The 18,931-nt window shown below is 39.1% G+C and overlaps 1 protein-coding gene across 1 annotated transcript in view; it reads right to left on the bottom strand.

Moving 5' to 3' along the window:
• The window catches only part of PPP2R2B (protein phosphatase 2 regulatory subunit Bbeta), a 465,622-nt gene extending 459,091 nt beyond the window's left edge, over positions 1 to 6,531 (bottom strand). The window contains exon 1 of the mRNA XM_069102658.1: positions 6,007 to 6,531. Coding sequence (XP_068958759.1) covers positions 6,007 to 6,085 — 79 coding nt within the window. The 5' untranslated portion in view covers positions 6,086 to 6,531. The remainder of the gene's footprint in view (positions 1 to 6,006) is intronic.
• Between the last annotated feature and the right edge of the window lie 12,400 nt (positions 6,532 to 18,931).

The raw sequence follows: 18,931 nt of genomic DNA, 5'->3' as shown, positions 1-18,931 counted from the left end.
GTTGACCGTGTTTGTATGGGGAAAAGAAAGCATAATAAGAGTTTAATTTCTGCATACTTTGTCAAAGACAAAGAAATACAAGCCATATGGACAATCTCCCCAGAGACATTCTTGAAACACCTGTAACTGCTCATGTGTCCCAAGGCTGGTGTGTGGAAAATAGTCAGGAGATCTGGGTACTAGTACCAGCTTTGTCATTCAATAGTGATGTGACCTTGGAAGAGGTCACCTCTTCTCTCTGAACCTCACTTTCCTCCAATGAATGTAAGAATGTGTGCTCCTTAGCTTGCCTCACAGGTCTGCTACCATGTTCTTTCTTTAACTTGCGTTTGCTTTACTCCACTAAAAATAGGAAATAGCAAACCACTCCAGTGTCTTTGCCAGGAAAACTCCATACAGGATCGTGGAAAGTTGGACATAACTGAACAATATAACATATGTATGTGTGTGTGTGTGTATATATGTGTGTGTATGTATGTATATGTATATATGCATATATACATATACACATATAATACATATATAAATTATATATAATAAATGTGTGCATATACACATAATCCTTTGAATTCCAAGCTTCATAGAGGCCTCAGAGGAGAAAAGGGTAGGGGAAGTATCCATTAGGTCTTTAAAGATATCTTACCTTTTCCTATTGCCTCACACCATTTCCTCTCTGTTCCTAGACAGATTAGTCTCTGACTGATATTTTGTCCCTCTAGTACTGTGATATTTTTGCCGGATGAGTCATCCCCCACAATGGGGAAGGGGAGAAATATTGCTCTTTTAATTAGGTCCACAGAGATGGCAAGACAATCTGAGTGTCTTTATCAAAGTCCTGTTCGTGCATCACTGCTATGATTTGTTTTTGTTTTGATTTTACTCCATTTAAGGAAGAACATGGAAATGGGGGCCTGTGATACCAGAACTCCACACCTTCAGTAACAGTTTCCTTCTTAAGTTGAGCCATAAAAATGTATTTTTGTCCTGACTGTCATAAGAATGTCTTACATTTGCAAAGTACTTTATTTCAAAGTGTGTTCATATACATGTTCTAATTTAAGCTTCGAAATCCTATGAGGCAGACAGGGAGGGCATGTGTCCTTATCCCTAGTCAGTATTTCAGAAAACTGAAGTCTAAAGGGATTCAATGAGCTGGCCAAGGTCACGTGGAGAGCTACCAAGATGAAGAAGGGTCTCAAGTTCTTGTCATATGTGAATCAGTTCAAGGAATTGGGGACATCTAGCCCAGGGAGGAGAAGACTTTTAGAGAAATGATAGCTATTCAAATATTTAAAGGGCTACCATGTAGAAAAATGATTAGGGACAGGCAGCAATAGTACTGGATCCAAGATGGTGGCTAGCATAGGCTGATGAGGGAGTTAGAAGGAATCTGCAAATCTATAATGAAAAAATTCCATAGCACCTAGGTTGATGAAGTTAATTTATTGACTTTGCAAGGGTTTATTGTTCCTGGCAATCTTCCATGTGACAAAAGTGCCTTCAGAATTAAAATCAGCTTCTTATCAGAGTCTTTATTCAAACCACCTAAAGTCATATTCAAAATATAGATTTACCTCCCTTGCATCGATTAAAAAGGGCAGGTCTATCTACCTGCTAAAAACTGGAAGCAAGAAACCCAAACAGATCAAATAAATCAGTCCCTTATAGAACCTGCGAATGACCTCAAGCCAAAACACTCCTTTCAGGATTAGCTAAAGAATACTCAAAAGACCATAAAAAAATTCTTTAAGAACACTGAAGAGTTCAAAGAAACATGGAAAAAGCAACCGAAGACTAAAACCTTCCACGCTTAATTCCACTAAAGGGGAGCGAGACCCCAGAGCAGCTCCTTCCAAATATCCTATGGAGCAGGACTCTATAGAAAACTGACAGATTTCCAGTGACCACTGTCTGGTGTTAAATTGTGACAGTTACTAAATTTCTATTGTTTTCTTAATCAAAAGTGATATAGGTAAACCTATTAAGAAAGAATTAAAAATTTAATATGTTCTGACAAAAGAAAGGAAGGAAGGAAGGAAGGAAGGAAGGAAGGAAGGAAGGAAGGAAGGAAGGAAGGAAGGAAGGAAGGAAGGAAGGAAGGAAGGAAGGAAAGAAGGAAGGAAGGAAGGAAGGAAGGAAGGAAGAAAAGAGATTAGATTTATTCTACTTGGCTTCATAGGGTAAAACTAGGAGCACGTTTTTAGCCAGGTGAATGTTACAGAGAGGCAAAAAAAAACTACCTAGCTATTAGAATTGTCCAAAAATGGAATGGTGTACCATAGGAGGTGATCATTTTTTTCCATGGAGGACTGGTTGATTAACTGTCAGGTATAGTGTAGAAGAGATTTTGATTCAGATCAGTCTTCAAGGACCCTTTCAGATGAAGCATTCTCTGTCACCTTTATATTTAACGACAAAACTTAGCTAAAACTCTAGTCTTTCTGATCACTATGTACCAGGCACTGTTCTTGATGCTGAGAATGCAAAAAAAAAGCAAAATCAGTTCCTGCCCTTAAGGAGCTTACATTCTAAAGAGGGGGAGGGGGACAGAATGTACATGAATAAGTACATTCCAGATACATACAAAGTAGATGCAAAAGTAAGTTTAGAGAGGAAGACACTGTTACCGGAAAAGGCTTCCTGAGAAAATGGCATTTGGAGCTGAGTCTCGAAGAAGTCAAAGATTCTAAGAGGCAGAAGTGAGGAGGAGAGCACTCCAGGCATAGGGGCCAGTGCAGAACCATGGAGAGACAGAAACTCATCAAAAAGTTGGCTTCAGTGAGATGCATTTTGTGGCCACAGTAACTCCCAAAGGCCATCTTCCTTTTTTTTTTTTTTAAGCAATCAGGGTTAAGTAACTTGCTCAAGGTTACAAGGCCAGTTATTTCTGGGTGTGGTGTTGAGTATCTGAGCCCGGATTTGATTCCCAGGTCATCCCGACACTGGAGCCGGTGGTCTTACTTGCTGTGTTACCTGGCTGCCCCTCAAAGGCCATCTTCTAAGGCACAGAGGGGTTATGATCTGGATCGATGGAAGAAGTAGCCACAGAGACTTCAGAGATGAATTCACAGATCCTTGAAGAGTGAGTTTTGCTGACTGCTCCAGAGCAGTTGACACTCAATTCTTCCCCCACCTTAGGGTTGTTTTCTTCTACTTCTCTTCCCAATGATGAGAGTCACTGAGGCTGTCAGGCTCTGTCTATATTTACAAACTGGTTTGGCTATTTTTGCTGGATGGATCAGTTAATTCAGTTAAAAAGCCAATTAGATTCTGTCAACCCACCAGACTATTTTTGTCTGCTAGATGCAAAATAAGTTTGACGGGTATTTTTTTTCTATTGAATTCAATTCAGTTAAACAAACCTTTCTTAAATACATATAGCAGAGTATAGAGAATGGCCTTTTGGAAAGTTCACAGTACTGTTATTGGTAAACATGGATCCCAGTCCCAGCTCCATCAGCTCCTATCTGCAGGATCTCTGACAAATCATATTGTCTCTTTTGGCTTCACTTTCCTCGTTTATGAAATGATTTACTGGGCTCAAATGTAAATCTATGAGCTTAGGAAGTACAGTTAGGATCCGATTAGTGTGAACAAATGAATTCCCTAAAGTGGTCATATTTATCCGAATTCACATAATTTTGTAGAATGTGGTCATTGGTTCCAAATAGCGCAACTTTGAATAATTCAACTACTTCAGGGGTTTTTTAAATTTATAAGACCTAGGTATATCACAAAGAAAAATAAAAGATGGACTCTCCCATCATGGAGTATATAGTATAGTACAGCACGACTATAGGTCACCACAATACAAAATGATACATGATTGCACAAGGAATGCAAACAGAGCACTCACTGTGGGAGATCTGAGAGGACAAGGACATTACCAGTTGAGGGATTGGGGAAGGTTTTACAGAAGGGGTGATACTTGAATTGAACTTTCAAGTGTGGGTTTATATTCCTTTAAAGGGATTCAACAGGTAGAGCATAGCGGGACAGGGATAAGGATGGGGATATTCCAGACACAAGGAATAGCCTGAGCAAAAGCACAAGAGAAAATGGGGGTGTGGCACATAAGGGGGATTTCAAATAGTTCAGTTAGGCGTGAGCCTAAAATATGTGAAGGGAAGTAACATGAGAAAAGATGGGCAAGATAAGAAGGTACCTAACTGCAGAGGGTGTTCAATGAAAGGCTACTTTGAATTTTGTTTCAGAGGCAATAGGGAGCCATATCAGGGTTCTAAGCAGAGCCCTAATCTGACAATTCTGCCTTCCTGGCATGAAGCAGGTACTTAAATGTTCGTTGAATGACTGGATCTATGCATGAGAAAGATTATTCTGTCAGTGAAACTAAGGATGGACTGGAGAGAAGTGAGAGTGGAAGCAGGGAGATTTGTTATATTAGTCCCACAGGGGTGGGAAAGAAGGCCTGTGCCAGGGTGGGATAAACAGAATAGGGAGAAGGGAAAGGATGTGAGAGCTGTTGTAGAAATAAAGTTGATGGAAAATGGAAACTGATTGTTTATGACAGTTGAGTGTTTGGGCATCTTACAGACCCAACCTATGAGTTGTCTCCCTACTACAGAGGAGTCATTTTTCTTAGCCATCAAAAGAAGATGACAGAGTAGGAGATTAAGAAATAAAATGTTTCTCAAAATATGCATGTGTGTGTATATATATATATATGTATGTATGTATGTATGTATTTCTTTAAAGTCAAGTTCACTGTCAAGCTAACAGTCATCCCAAACTCCTGTGATATTTCCCTGGAGATTCTGATGGGAAAGAGCCTGACTGCACTATACCCTATATTTCATGCCTCTCCCACTCAAAATATACAGCCTTATACCCAGGCTTCTTCTTTTATAATAAGAAGGAATATCATTTGCAAGTTTTCCATAAATACTGGTTATGCAGCTCAGTCCTGGTACTACTTTTCTTGAGACCATGCTGACTCTTTGGGGCTCTTCCTTCTAAGTCCATAGCTATACCAGGCAACGATTATACTGGCAACCCTTATGGCTGACAGGATGCCAGGTGAGTCACTAGTAAGAGGTCCTGTTCTCAAAATCCTTCTTTTTCAGGGGGAACAGGAAGAGAACAAACAGCAATCTGATGCCAGTGGTGCATAAGGGACAAGTAGACAGTCACAATGGGAATGCTGAAGCCTACAGTGCTCAGGAGATGGTGATTTTAGAAAATATTTAGAGTACACACATACGCACACAACATACACACCGTGCATACACATGCATACGAGATCCATGTTAGACTAAAAGACAGTTTTGGAGACGTTCCCTTAGAGCCATAAGTAATAATTCAGTCACTTCAGGGGATTTGTTATTTGCACTAATCTGGACCGAGCTATGTTACGAAGCAATATAAAGTTTAGGTATGAAGGTCTCTAAAAGCATTAACTTCAATTCCTATGAAAATAGATTTTGAGCTAGTGCAGAAAGTCAGCTCTGACCTTTTCAGTGTGCAACATAAGTATAGACTCCAAGTGAACAACTCCAACACCCAACAAACACTATACCATTACGTCAAAAGCCCAAATCTATTTGGCTAATTGCTGTCTTGGGCATGCCCCAAGTTATTATACAGACAGTGACAAACTTGAGAGCCTAAGAAAACGTGCCTGGCAGAATCTAGTGAAAATCTGTCTTGACACCAGTTTTGATGACTTGTTTGCATGCTAAGTGTGATCAAATGAGAACCGGCAGAAACATTCTAGAATGATTTTCCCATCCATGTCAGGAATCACCTTTTTGACATAATCATGCTTTTTTTTTTTTTTAAGTCTTTCCTTGAGGGAAGAATCTCTATCTAGAAGGCAGTCAGGCTGATCTTACAAGCAAATCGAAGTCTGTCACCAGCGAGCTTTTGCCAAGAACAGCAGTCATCTAGAATCTGTGAAAAGCAGTGTCAGCAGAGCTTTGGGGGAAGTCATACACCCATCCCACTTGCTTTCCACCCTCCCAGACACCCGCCCTCTCTGGTCGGTACCTTCTGTGTGGCAGCTGGAAGAGAGGATGGTGTTCGGAGGTCGGAAGATGTAAGGCAGGTAACGAGAAAAGCATTTCATCTTCCAGAAAAAAAAAATAATTCTAAATCAAAAACCAGTTTCCTGAATCCATGAGGATTCTTTTGGCTTTCCAGGCAGGCTACATCACCGATAGGTTTATGTAGGATCTCTCCCAGATCTGCAAAGCCAGGAAGCCTGAGGAAGAACTGGCCGTGGACCCCATTTTGCCATCAGCACCAGGAAGAGCTGCTTACATTTCTGCATGCAGCTCAAACTCAGAAGCCCCCAAGCAAGCCGGGATATAAGCACTTCATTGGCTGGAGCTCATCAGAGCAGGATTTGCTGAGTAAGTCAGTCCTGCCTGTAAACACACACTGAACAACACTGTCCAAAATCAGCTTCCACCTTTTTCCTTCTCCTGGTCAGTTTCTCTTTCAGAAATAGAAATCCAGCAGGATACGGGAGCACTGAGGATAAATGACCATCTCTTATTCAGCTAGAAGATCAGATGAAACAAAGGCAGCACAGAGCCCTGCTCCGGGGAGAGACTGCTGCTAAGAAAGTAGCCCTGTCATGCCAGGGATCTCAGGAATATTAAAGTCCTGTGCAATGAAATGGGTCTCTGTCCCTGCTTAATCTAGATCTGATTCTTTCTTCTTGTTCTTCTTCTTTCTAATACCAAAAGCAGAACAAAGGGGCTATTTATCACTTAGGTGAACCAGAACATAACAGGGTTGAGGAATCGGTGACAGGGGACTAACACTGACAGATTTTGTGTTCCACAACTGTGTGCTTGTTTTTTTGCTGCCAGCACTCACACAAGGGCAGTAACTTCAGCTCAGAGTGGGTTGCTGTTCAAATTTAAAGCCACAGTACAAGAATAGTAGAGTCTGAGATATCTCCTTCCCCACACATACATGGATCTTCATGCAGGTGAAAGGATTGGGGTCAGGTCAGTTATGGAACAATATATTCCTGAATGAAAATCTGACTAGAAGCTAGAGTAAAAGGAGAAAAAGCCTACCACATTATAGTTATGTGAAATGTTTTGAACATAGCAACTCCCAAAGACCATCTCCTATGGCATAGAAGGGTTGTGCTCTTACCCAGAGTACTCACACTGATGAGACCAGAGCAAGGAAAATTGATGGAGCCCCGCCCCTCCCAACTCAGAGCCAAGTAATGGGGTTGGAAACATTATAGGAAAGCAAATGCCTTCCTTTTTGCTCCCCTTTTGCCTAAGCCAGGACTGGTTAGAGATGGCCACTGCTGCTAAGTTCAATGTTACACATGGAACCAATGGGAAACTGTCCAACTGAAGTTCATTTGGTAGGGGGTGGAGTAGATAGAGGGCGGGGCCTGCTTCTCAAGCCAAAGCATAAAATTGGCCTATTAGACACCATTAGTCTTGTCATCTCATAACACCCCAATTTTGCTTTTTCTCCCAGTTTTGAACCATCTGCCTGACCCCAAGGCCACCTCTTTCTCTTGCCTCATGAAATATATGATCCTCAGACACTGACTCATGCTTCTGATCCCAATCCACGTCCTGCCTCCAGCCCCTCTGCTTAGCAACCCCGACCCTAACTACGCCTGGTAGGGCCCGGAGGAATATCACAAGACACATGTTTGCTAACAGTCATCATCTCACTATCAACTGTCTCATCATTCATTCAAGAAGAGAATCTGGAAATGCTCATCATTCTACATAAAGAGAAAATAAAACTCTCCAAAGTCCTATGTAACAAACACCAATGGCAAATTTTAAGTACCAGAGAAACACCTCTTCAAAGAGTATAATTTTTAGAAGACTTAATACGAACATGCTTTGAAGAAATCCATAAGAACCAATTTTGAGTGTTTATGACTTTCAGCTTTTTTTTATGACTTTTAAGCTTTCATGACTTCTTTAAAATTTTAATTTATCTTTGAGGGAATATGCTAGATTACATCAGGGAACAGGTCACTGTTGTTCTAGTCCGTGGGGTCACAAGGCAATTCCTGGCTTTGCCCCTCACCCTCATCTTCAACTTATGTTTGTGTGATATCAAACAATCAGTTGATTCAAGCAATTTAGTGAGGCAAGAAATCAATTCAGTGGGAAAAACAATCTGTTACGTGACCAATATCCCCTGAGAGAGAGCCTCAGCCATGGGAGCTGGATTGCTGGTTCATTCTAATGAGATCCGAACATTTGGAGGGCTATTTTTAAAGTAGAAGGGTACATACACCACGAACTTCCAATCTTCTTTGTCTGGATAATCTGTTTTGGCTTCATGGACAATCACAAATTCACTGGAGAAAAGCACATACTAATATTTCCTTGATAATATATTCAGAATATGAAAACTAATTTTAGTCACAAATATGTTAATTGCCCACTATCAGACAGCGATAAAAGTGGGAATTTTTGCTCTCAGGTCAAGTATCTCAAACCACGCCTGAGGCAAGCAGCATGCTGGAAGGCCATAGCAGGGAACATGGACAGGGTTATAACATAGCTCCTTATTTTAATTATCCTTGCTAATCTCTGTTGTTTCTATACCTCTGTGTCAGTATTCTCCAAATTTAACACCCTGGGACAAGGCCCAGATCACCACCAGTCCTTAGCTCTAGATCTAGGTACAGAACAGACATACAAAGTTTAGATAAAATTTTATCCTTGTCCTCACAGAGATCTAGTAGAAGGATGAGACTGAAACAGATAACTATAATACAGACCATAACATGATTAATGCATTAGAATTATAAAACAAAGGATTTGATGAGGTGAGAAGTAAAAAAAGAAATAAAATATTAAAAAAAATAAAATAGATTAAAAATAAATAAAATGGTGGCTGAACCAAAGTTGGGTTATCTCAACCTTTGCAATCAGGTCTCTGCAACCAAAGCCGACTATGGCAGCCTGCTTTCTGTTACCTCTTTGTCCAATTATTTAGAATCATAGAATTTACAGCTAGAAAAAAATCACATTCTTCAAACCTCTTTATTATATAGATAGGAAAACTTAGATCCAGAAGCATTAAATGACTTGCCCTGGTTCATCCATGGGTGGGGCATCTGCAACTTCAAGGCCACATGTGGCTCTCTAGGTCTTCAAATGTGGCCTTTTGTTAAGGGGATTTGTTCTGTGAAGTTTGGATTCGGTCAAAGGGTCACCCTTGAGGACCTAAAGGGCCACGTGTGTCCTAGAGGCCACAGGCATGCCACCCCTGATCCCAGATGGTAAGGAGGAGAGTTGGCATTCAAACCTGATGCCTTTTGTTTCACACCAGTACCCTCTAGTACCAAACTGCCTGGATTCTCTCCTCTCAATTTTTAAAGCTTATTGTCTGGATAATTCATCCAAGCACTTCTTCACCTCCTGCCTAATATGCTTAGTTAACCACTTCCTGTGTGTACTTGTTATCTCCCCAATAAGATAATAAGTTCTAAGAGGGCAGGGCAGTCAAAAAATACCTGCCAAATGAATAATACGAATCTCCATTTTCTCTTCTGTAAAATGATGGAGTTTAAGTTAGTTGATCCCTACAGTACTTTCTAAACTGCTCATCAAGCTTCTATGAATGAATCTTCACTGATGCCTTATTGCTATAAATAGACATAATCTTATAATCTAGCTAAAACTATTACCTCAACGTGAAGCAAAAAGCCAAATATAGCCTATATCCAAATTCTAGGAGAACCACTTCTGGTTTTCCCTGCCCTCATTTGAAAAAAAGAAAAAAATCTCCCTATAGCCCAAAGCCAGGCTGTAACTGCCCTAGAGCATAGGGGATCGGTGCTCCATGTGAAGCATCATGGGACCCAGATAGAATTTCTTCTATCACCCTCTCCACTGCCAAAATTATTTACAATGTGATGAGGGAGACTTTAAGAAGTAATTGTCAGCATTTCCAACTCAGAAGACTTCCTGGTCTCCCTAGACGGTGATGACCTTGATTCCTCTCTAAGTCACACAACATTTTGCTTAAACCTCTCTGATGTGTGTATTTATGAATGATATTGCAACAATCCAAATCTGGGGGGGGGGAGTGCGGTTCAGTGCTCTTCATTCAATCAACAGTCAAAAAAGAAGCATTTTTTAAATGCCTCCTCTGTACCATGTACTAAGGATACAAATATAAAGAAGGAAACATTCCCTGCTCTCAAGGATCTTCCATTCTAATGGAGGAAACATCAAATACACATTTAAATATAAAGAGAATAAATGCAAATGAAAACAAGGTAGTTAAATATAAATGGTTAGAGAGAGCTTGGGGCAGCTAGGTAGTGCAGTGTATACAGTACCAGGGGTAGAATGAGTTCAAATCTAGCCTCAGGCACTTACTAGCTATGTGACCCTGGGCAAGTCATTTAACCCTATTTGCCTCAATTTCCTCATCTGTAGAATGAGCTGGAGAAGGAAATGTCAAACTACTCTGGTATCTTTGCCAAGAAAACCCGAAATGGAATCATGAAGAGTCAGACACAATTGAAACAAAACAAAACAAAACAGAGAAGGCTAGCCATTGGGGGATCAGGAAAGGCCTCCGGGAAAATGTGATCCTCCAACTGCATTTTGTAGGAAGAAAGAGCTTCTATGGAGCAGAGGTAAGGAGAAAGTTATTTTAAGCATGAGGAATGTCTACTGCAAAGGCACAGAGATGGAGAAAGAATGCCACATATGAGGAACAGAGAAAAGGCCAGTTTGAGTGGATCTCAGGGTATGGGAATAGGAATAATGTAGAATAAGACAGAAAGATAGATCGAAACTAAGTTTTTAAGACATTTAAACTATAAACAGAGAAGTTGATCCTGGGGCAATACAGAGCTCCTGGAGTTTGAAAACAGGAGTGACATGGTCATACCTGCACTTAAGGAAAATTACTTTGGCAACTGCACATAGGATGGATTGGAGCAGGAAAAGACTGGAGGCAGGGAGACCCAGTAGGAGGTTGTTGCAATAGACGAGGTGAGAGGCGACGAGGTCCCCAACTAAGGGGGTTGTTGTGTTAGTAGAGAGAAGAAATCATATGTGAGAGGTGATGTGGAACTATAAACAGTGAGATTTAGCAACTGACAGATATATGAGATAAGGAAGGATGAGGAGTCGGTGGCAATCCCAAGTTTACAAGTGTGGGAGACTAAAATGACATAAAATAAGGAAAATTGGGTGATTTGGAGGGAAAGATAACGAGCTCAGTTCTGGACATGTTGAGTCATTTCTGGCGATGGTCATCAGGATGACTGGTGGACTTTCCACACTGTTGTCCGCCAGGAAGAGGGAAAAAAAAGAGATGAAAAAAGCCAAGAAGTTTCTATTTTTCTGTCTGCCGTGTACGGAAAGAGAGTGAAAGGAAGAGACAACAGAAGAGCTACACCATGAGACCCTATCTACTATATCCATTTGGTCAGGTCATGTGGGCTAGAATTTGGGTCTCCTTATTTCTGACCTTCTGAAAATTGGAGGTAATAGCATAATTCTACATTCTAGTATTTGTCATGTATGAATGGAAGTTATGTCCTTTTTTTGCAAGAAAGGAATCAGTTTCGAATTAAAGGGATTTTGCCTTATTCATAACAGAATCATACAATCCATTGGAGTCCATAATATTCTAGGGATAAGAGTAGGAAATGAGATAATTCCCCCTATTCCAAACACCTAAATGGTAACTTGTTGCTGGCCGATTACTTAATATTGCCAGGCAGATTCCTGGTGTATCACGTAGTGTTTTTGTGTATGTTCCTGCTCTTTTTGCTTATGTTGTATTTCTGCTCTCCCCACTGACTGATGTATATAAAAAGCACTTTGCGAACCTCAAAATGCTACAATATAAATGTAAGCAAACTGTTACCATGAGCTATATCTTGTATGTACCCTAGTGCCTAACTTAGTGCTCCAAACAAAGCAGGCGTTTACAAAACGTCTGTTGAATGAATTGCTGTTGTAGACACTACCTTCACCACAATCGAGGCTCAGTAGGATCCACCTGGGGCTTCAGGATTCCCGAAACAACAGCACACACTTTGTATCTTCAGCAATGGGGCCTTCTTCAGCTGAATTGACAGAGGGGATGAAGGAAGTGATGGAAAGCCCCCCTTATTTTTAACTTTGGCTTATTGCTGCTGTCACTGGCTGACTGAATTTTTCATCAGCATCCTGTCACCAGCAATAGTATAAGAACCTACTAACGTCATTGCTGTCTGGCCAAATGCAGATCAGCAGCTTACCCATTGGAAAGAAAAATAAAGAAAGGTCCTCTTTTCTTCAGGCAGCTGGGTGGTGCGCAGGATGGAGTGATGGGCCTGGAGTGGGTAAAAGTCCTGAGCTCAAATTCTACCTCAGGTACTTAACTAGTCATGTGACATGAGTAATTTATTTAGCTTCTCTATGTCTCACTTTCCCCATCCGTCGAATGAGGGGATTGGACTTAATATCCTCTCTCTTCTCCCTCTAAGTCAATGATCCTACCTTCATGTTCTCATGTGCCCCATAGCTATTTCTGGGATTCTGTTGGTACAAAATCCCTGAATACAAAGTCCTTTTGCAACTGCCCTGTCACAAAGCAAAATAACTATTTTTAGTCTTCACCAGCTGTCCTATGTCCATCCCAATTGCTGAATAAACAAAGAAACAAAAACAAACTGAATTACAAACTCTATAGACCTTGTGGGGAATTTTTGTTGTTCAGATGTTCAGGTGTGTCTGACTCTTCATGACCCTATGGATCATAGCACTCCAGGCCCTTTTATCCAAGGGCCACTCTCTCTCCAAGTCTGTCCAAATTCATGTTCATTCATTTCCATGACACAAAATCTGGCCCTTATACCTTCACTTTCAACTCATGAAAGGTCATGCAGAGCAGACAGCTGGAGTATGTTTTCTCAATAAGCATTCTAAAACATTTTAAGGATATCTTGACTCCATGGTTACAATCTGAGATTAAGAAATAAAAAAGACTAAAAGAATTAGAGAGGGCCCAGAAGTCTCATGCCTCTCTGATCATCGGTATTTTCTTCAAGAAGAGCTGGAAATCTATAGCCCACATAGAAAAAGAAATTGACTGCATCATAAGGGCAGTCAGTTAAGAAGCATTTTTCAGTGCTTACAATGTGGTAAATGCTGGAGATATAAAAAAAAAGGCAAGAACACAGTGGGAAAAGTTTCTAAATCAGCTTTCTTTATCTAGATATACCATTGACAGTTTAGAACAAGGATCAAAATCAACACCAAAATAAAAGGAGAGATGAAAAAAGCGATGGGTAATGATAACTCCAATCTGACATATTCAAATAAACCTTATAGACTAGAATTGACAACAAGATAGTCTGATTTCAGTTATCACCATTTCCTGTAAAAGTGCAACTGAGGGAAACCATGTGGGAAGGGAGAAAGGATGCTGTTTCTGGAGTCATCGGGCCTGTGTTCACGTCCCTTCCGTCACTTAGTGTGTGACCTTGGGCAAATCATTTAATCTCCTCGTTTCTCAGTTTCCTCCTCTACAAAACGAGAGAATTGGACGAGGCAGTCTCTGAGGACCCTTTGAGCTCTCGATTTATGATCCTCTGATAAAAAGCCATCACTACAATAAAGAGGTCAAAAAGACCCAGAAACAGCATGAACCAGCAAACCTTTGCTCTCCTTCTCAAATCATGAAGGGCAGCACCAGTAAAGAATTCACACTCATTCACAAAACATTAGAATCAGGTTACGAAAAGTGTCACCTCACAAAGCAGCTAAGAATAGTAAAGGGTGGGGGGGAATTAATCTTCAGAAAGCTTGATGTGAGACCCAATGAACCCAGAAAATTCCAAGAGCATTTTTAGGGGGAAAATGGAGAATAACAAATAGGAAACAATGAAACAGATTTTCCAGGATTTCTATAATGATATATTTCCATCTGATGACAGTGAAGTTAACACACTGGGATGCTAACACCTCAGCCCCCAATATTCTAGATGAGGAATTTAAAAAGATGAAATGAGGGTGAGCAGCTGTACCATATCAAGTACACCCAAGAGAAGTCTATGTTAGAAGCAATGTAAGTTTTTTTTTAACATAGAGGAACTGGTTTTTAATACATCTGAAAGAGAGGATTACCCTGAATAATTAGAAAAAAATCACGAAAAATATTATTACAAAAAAAAAAGATGACCAAAAGTACATCAGTAATTGCTAACTCATTTTCCCATGCCCACTTTCTCATCTCTGTAAGATATTTCTGGGAGTGATCTACACATGCACAGATTCTTAATGTATAAGTATTCTTGGTGAAATTAAGGAAAGGCCTTGATAACTTTCTGTAGCAGATCACATCTTATATAATCAATTAAGGGTGAAGAGAATGCTGCTGTATTTACCGTTTTGTTGGTTTGTTTGTTTTTTAAAGGATCTGGACTGGCAAAGGAAAAGGAAAGTTTGATGGCTGTCTTTCAATAAAATGTCCCCCACGAGTATATGAAAATCTTAAGTGAACCTTCATAGATGCAAGCACAGATTAGTCTGTTCAATAATTCTTTATCAGCATTAAAGGGGGAGGGGGCATTAAACAGATCCATTAGATAGAGCACTGGGTCTGTAGTTCAAATAGGGCTCCACACACTTACTAGCTCTGTGACCTTGGGCAAGTCATTTAATCTCTGGTTCAGTTTCCTCAACTCTAAAATGGGTTTAATTCTAGCACCTCCCTCCCAGGGTGGTTGTAAGGATCAAATGAGATAATATTTGTGAAGCGCTTCACACAGTACCTGGCATATAGTAGATGCCTAATAAATGTTTGTTTCCTTCCTTCCTTTCCAAAGATATTCATTACTGTCCTGTCCTATACAGAATACATAATGAAGGAGAATCCCTAAAAGGGATAACACTCAATTTTGTCACAACATTGTGTTAATTATATCATGCCTCAGAAGAGGCTACCTTAATGAAACCTACCATCATTCAAAAGAGATTAACCTAATAATCCACACAAGAAAGAACACGAACAATGCATGAAGGATGCCTTTTGCTCAGACAATAACATGCAGCTGAATTCTTTGAGTTAATGTATCAGTACAGATATCATTTTGGACTAATATAGTATATGTACAATGAACTGGACCCAAAACTGAATGAGAGGAAGAGAGTGGGCTATATTGTACTTGGGAACCTATATAGTACTTTCAATAATCCAAAGTTGTTTCCTGAAACAAAAACCCATATTTTAAACACACAATGTTTTTCTGGAGATGGTATGTGACTATAAATTACAAACATTAAAATCTCCAAAGAATTAAAAGCACAGCTGACCCAAAAAGCAATCAAGAGATACATAGTAGGTACAAATAGAGGTTTGTGTAAGAAGTGTCAAAAGAAAGATATTTTGACAGCAAATCACAAAATCTCAGACTTACAAGGAACCTCAAAGGCCATCTAGATCAGTCCATACTTACACAAGACTCCCTTTTTAAAATATAATTGAAGACCTTCCTTAAGGAAGATCTACCATTTCCCAGGGTAGCCCATTCTACTTTTGACTAGATCTAATATGTATGAATTTTTTCCTTAAATCAAACCTAAATTTCCTATATTGCAATGCTAGCCCATTGCTGATAGATTTATCCTATGGCATCAAGCAAAACAAGTCTAATCATTTATGAAGGCTGTCCAAGATTAATGGACTACCTGTGGACCATCAATAAAACTGCATATCACAGACTGGGCAATAAATGTTTTTCATCGACTTGGCTTTTTCTTTATATGGATAGTTAGATTAAACTCTTTTGACTGATCATGGGTCTTATTTTGAAATGTCCTAGGGCATAATACAAGCAAAATAGTGAAATATGAAGAAAAAAAAAGGAACATCTGGAAGACTTTGACGTTTATGTGGAATTGTTTTATGTCTTGCTTTATTATTGATAGTGAAAGGGTAGATAAACCAAGTTTTGTCTATTATAGCTTACAAGGAATCTTGGGTGATTGTGACTTATGCATGGGAGACAATCTTTTGAAGGAGAACTTTTACATGATGTTTTGCTCTACAGAATGAAATCTTTTATAGTCCACAAACAATAGGCACAATGGAATCTCATATTTTCTACAGATTTCCTTCAGTTGGGGATCTGGAGTAAGATCATCTTCTGTGGAATATTATTTATGAAACTTGACTGTTCTCTTCCTTTACTATTATCAAGGATTCCCTTGACATGTGTCTAGATTATACTCATATATATTTGTAAAGAAAGGAAAGCAGGCAATTTCTTCAGTTAGAGGCAGGATGATACAGTAGAAAGGTAATTAATTGGCTTTGGAGTCAAAAGACCTGGGTTCAAATTCTAGCTCTGAAACATATTTTATAAGTAAAATATACTGTTAAGTAAAATAATAAAATATACTGTGTGACTTTGAACAAATAGTTTTACTTTTCTGAGTCTCAGCATTTTTTTAATCAGAAAAATGAGAGATGGAGTAGATTATAACTGTTATAATCCCTTTCAGGTATAAATCTGATATGTCCTCAGTCATCTCTTTTTTAAGTAATAACAAGCTTGGTGTTTTTTCCATTTTCATTTGAAGTACTTTTCCCAAGCACTTTTCAGAGATCTTTGGCATTAATACTTCATTTCCCTTAAAATTGTGCTATCTCCATTCTAGACTTGGTCATGTACAGTTGTTCTCCCCACCTTTGTTTTCTGTAGGATCATTTATTCTTCCCCAGGGAGCAAATTTAAAAACATTATGTTAGTATTTTGATGTAGTGACTCCAATGTCATAGGTAAAGAAAAGAGATTAATGGAGAAAAGTTTGTTACAGAAATTCGTACAGACACTTTCCATTTTGCACTTGCTTGTCCATCTACTTTCATCCTTAAATGCCATAGGTATGGTCTGGCTTGTTCTCCAGTCAAGCTTTCAATAGACTTTTTTTTCTTTAACTATTTCTTGCTGGTTTATGAGGCAATAATATTCATAATCTTTCACCATCCTTCTCCATTAGATTGTACAAGTGAATTTTTTTTTTCTGGACCGGCATTGTCCTTTGGCTGCCATATATTTCCTCTTGGCAAAAAGATAAAGTATTTTATGACCAAGGCAGTTTCTAATCTCTTTAGTTTTCATTGTGGTGGTTGATTTACCTAAGTTAAACACCCTTAGGAAATAGTAATAGTTTGCGTCCCTCTGTCTTCTTTTATCTATTTCCCATTTTTCAGGAGCAACAGCCTAATTTAGGTAAGTCAGATTAGAGTTGCCTCAATTGTATAACATAGCTTCTCATTATTACTTTTTCCTAATTTTGGCATTTGTTCTCACAAATTGATGTCCTGACTGTATGAAGACAACTGACTCAGAAATAGCTCTCACAAAGCTAGACTGTTGTTCCCAATTATCTAAAATATAATCAACGGTTTTTGTAAAAATAATTGGGTGCATGCCATGTCCAGTACCTCCCAATTCTGTTCTTGAACAAAGTACTCATAATATATGGAAATGAAATTACTAATGTACAAACTCTCTCATTTCCTACTAATGAACCATGCTTTCTAATCTATTTTTAGCCAGCCTCTTCCACACCCACCTTTGCATTGAAGTCAGTAAATATTAAGGTATATGTTAATTTAATTTATAGGACATTACCAAATAATTTGTAGAATTTTTCTACATCTTCCACAGATATTAGTGCAGAATCCAGAGAATGTATAATTGGGAAAGGGACGTAGGTTGTTTGTATATAGTAGCAATAATGAGGGAATGACAGGTGGGTATTCTTACTGTTGCCCATGGAAAGTGAAAAGAACTAAAAGAAGAATCTCTATTATGTCAGGCAGATCCTCTAAGAGATTTATGGGAGGCCACTGACAAGAATCAAATAGGTTTAGAATGCATGGGTGGTTTGCAATCTGCCATTGTCAGACCATAGATTCTCCTGAAGATTTGAAAAATTGACAGAGGCTTAGAATATACATAGTGCAGGTATGTATAGTCACACAGTACACACATACAGGTGTTACATGTGTGAATACATGTGTGCATTTGTATTTGTGTGTGAACATACCCACATATATGCCCCTATATATACACAGTTGTTTTTTTAGAATACTGGATAGAGCTACCACCCAAGGTCAAGATCACACAGCAGTAAGTGGCACGTCCAGAATTTGAACTGAGCTCCTCTGACTCCAAAAATAACCTTCTTTTCACTGTCCCACACTAACTCTTTTGTTCTTTCACCCAAACAATTATCTTCTGCAAACTATGGAAAACATGCTTAAATAAACTTAGGGTATAAATTCATATGTGATGTTATAATAGTAAAAGTATCTCACATTCGTAGATATGGGTCATTTTTGAATGTTGGATGTCCCTCTGGCCCCTAGAAAAGAGAGATCTTCCACTAGGCACAGAAATATTCATTTCCTTCTCTGTAAAGTGAGAGTCTTGGACTCAATGATCTCTCAGTTCCTTTATAGTTCTAAAAAGTCTGTAGTTCTATGAAAAAAATACATTATACCTAGGAGAAAAAAGTTGTGTGGCGTTTTTTCAGAAAATAATGCATTGCTTTTTTCCCTCTCAGAAAGGAGACAGTGTGATATAATAGAAAGAACATTGGTTCTATAGTTGGACTGGTCTAGATTTGCATGCTGGCTCCCACTTACCACCTATGTGACCTTGGGAAAGTAACTCCATCTCCCTGGGCCATAGTTTCCTCATCTGGAAAATAAAGGGGTTGTACTTTTTCCAGAGTTCTTACCCTTTTTTTTGTAATGGACTCCTTTGGCAAACTGGTGAAGCCAAATGGACTGCTTCTCAGAATGAATGTCTTTAAATAATAAAAGGAAATGCTAAATTTCAGTTATAGTTTAGTGGAAATAAAGATCTATTTCTCCTTATCTAAGTTCATGGACCTCCTATAATCTAACTGCAGATTCCTTGTGGGTCTACCAG

This window comes from Petaurus breviceps, unplaced genomic scaffold (assembly GCF_028583685.1).
Source record: "Petaurus breviceps papuanus isolate PSGF00001 unplaced genomic scaffold, PetGlider_PUasm1.0 551, whole genome shotgun sequence".
In the NCBI taxonomy this organism is placed as follows: Eukaryota; Metazoa; Chordata; class Mammalia; order Diprotodontia; family Petauridae; genus Petaurus; species Petaurus breviceps.
This window is presented reverse-complemented; position numbering and strand designations above follow the sequence as displayed.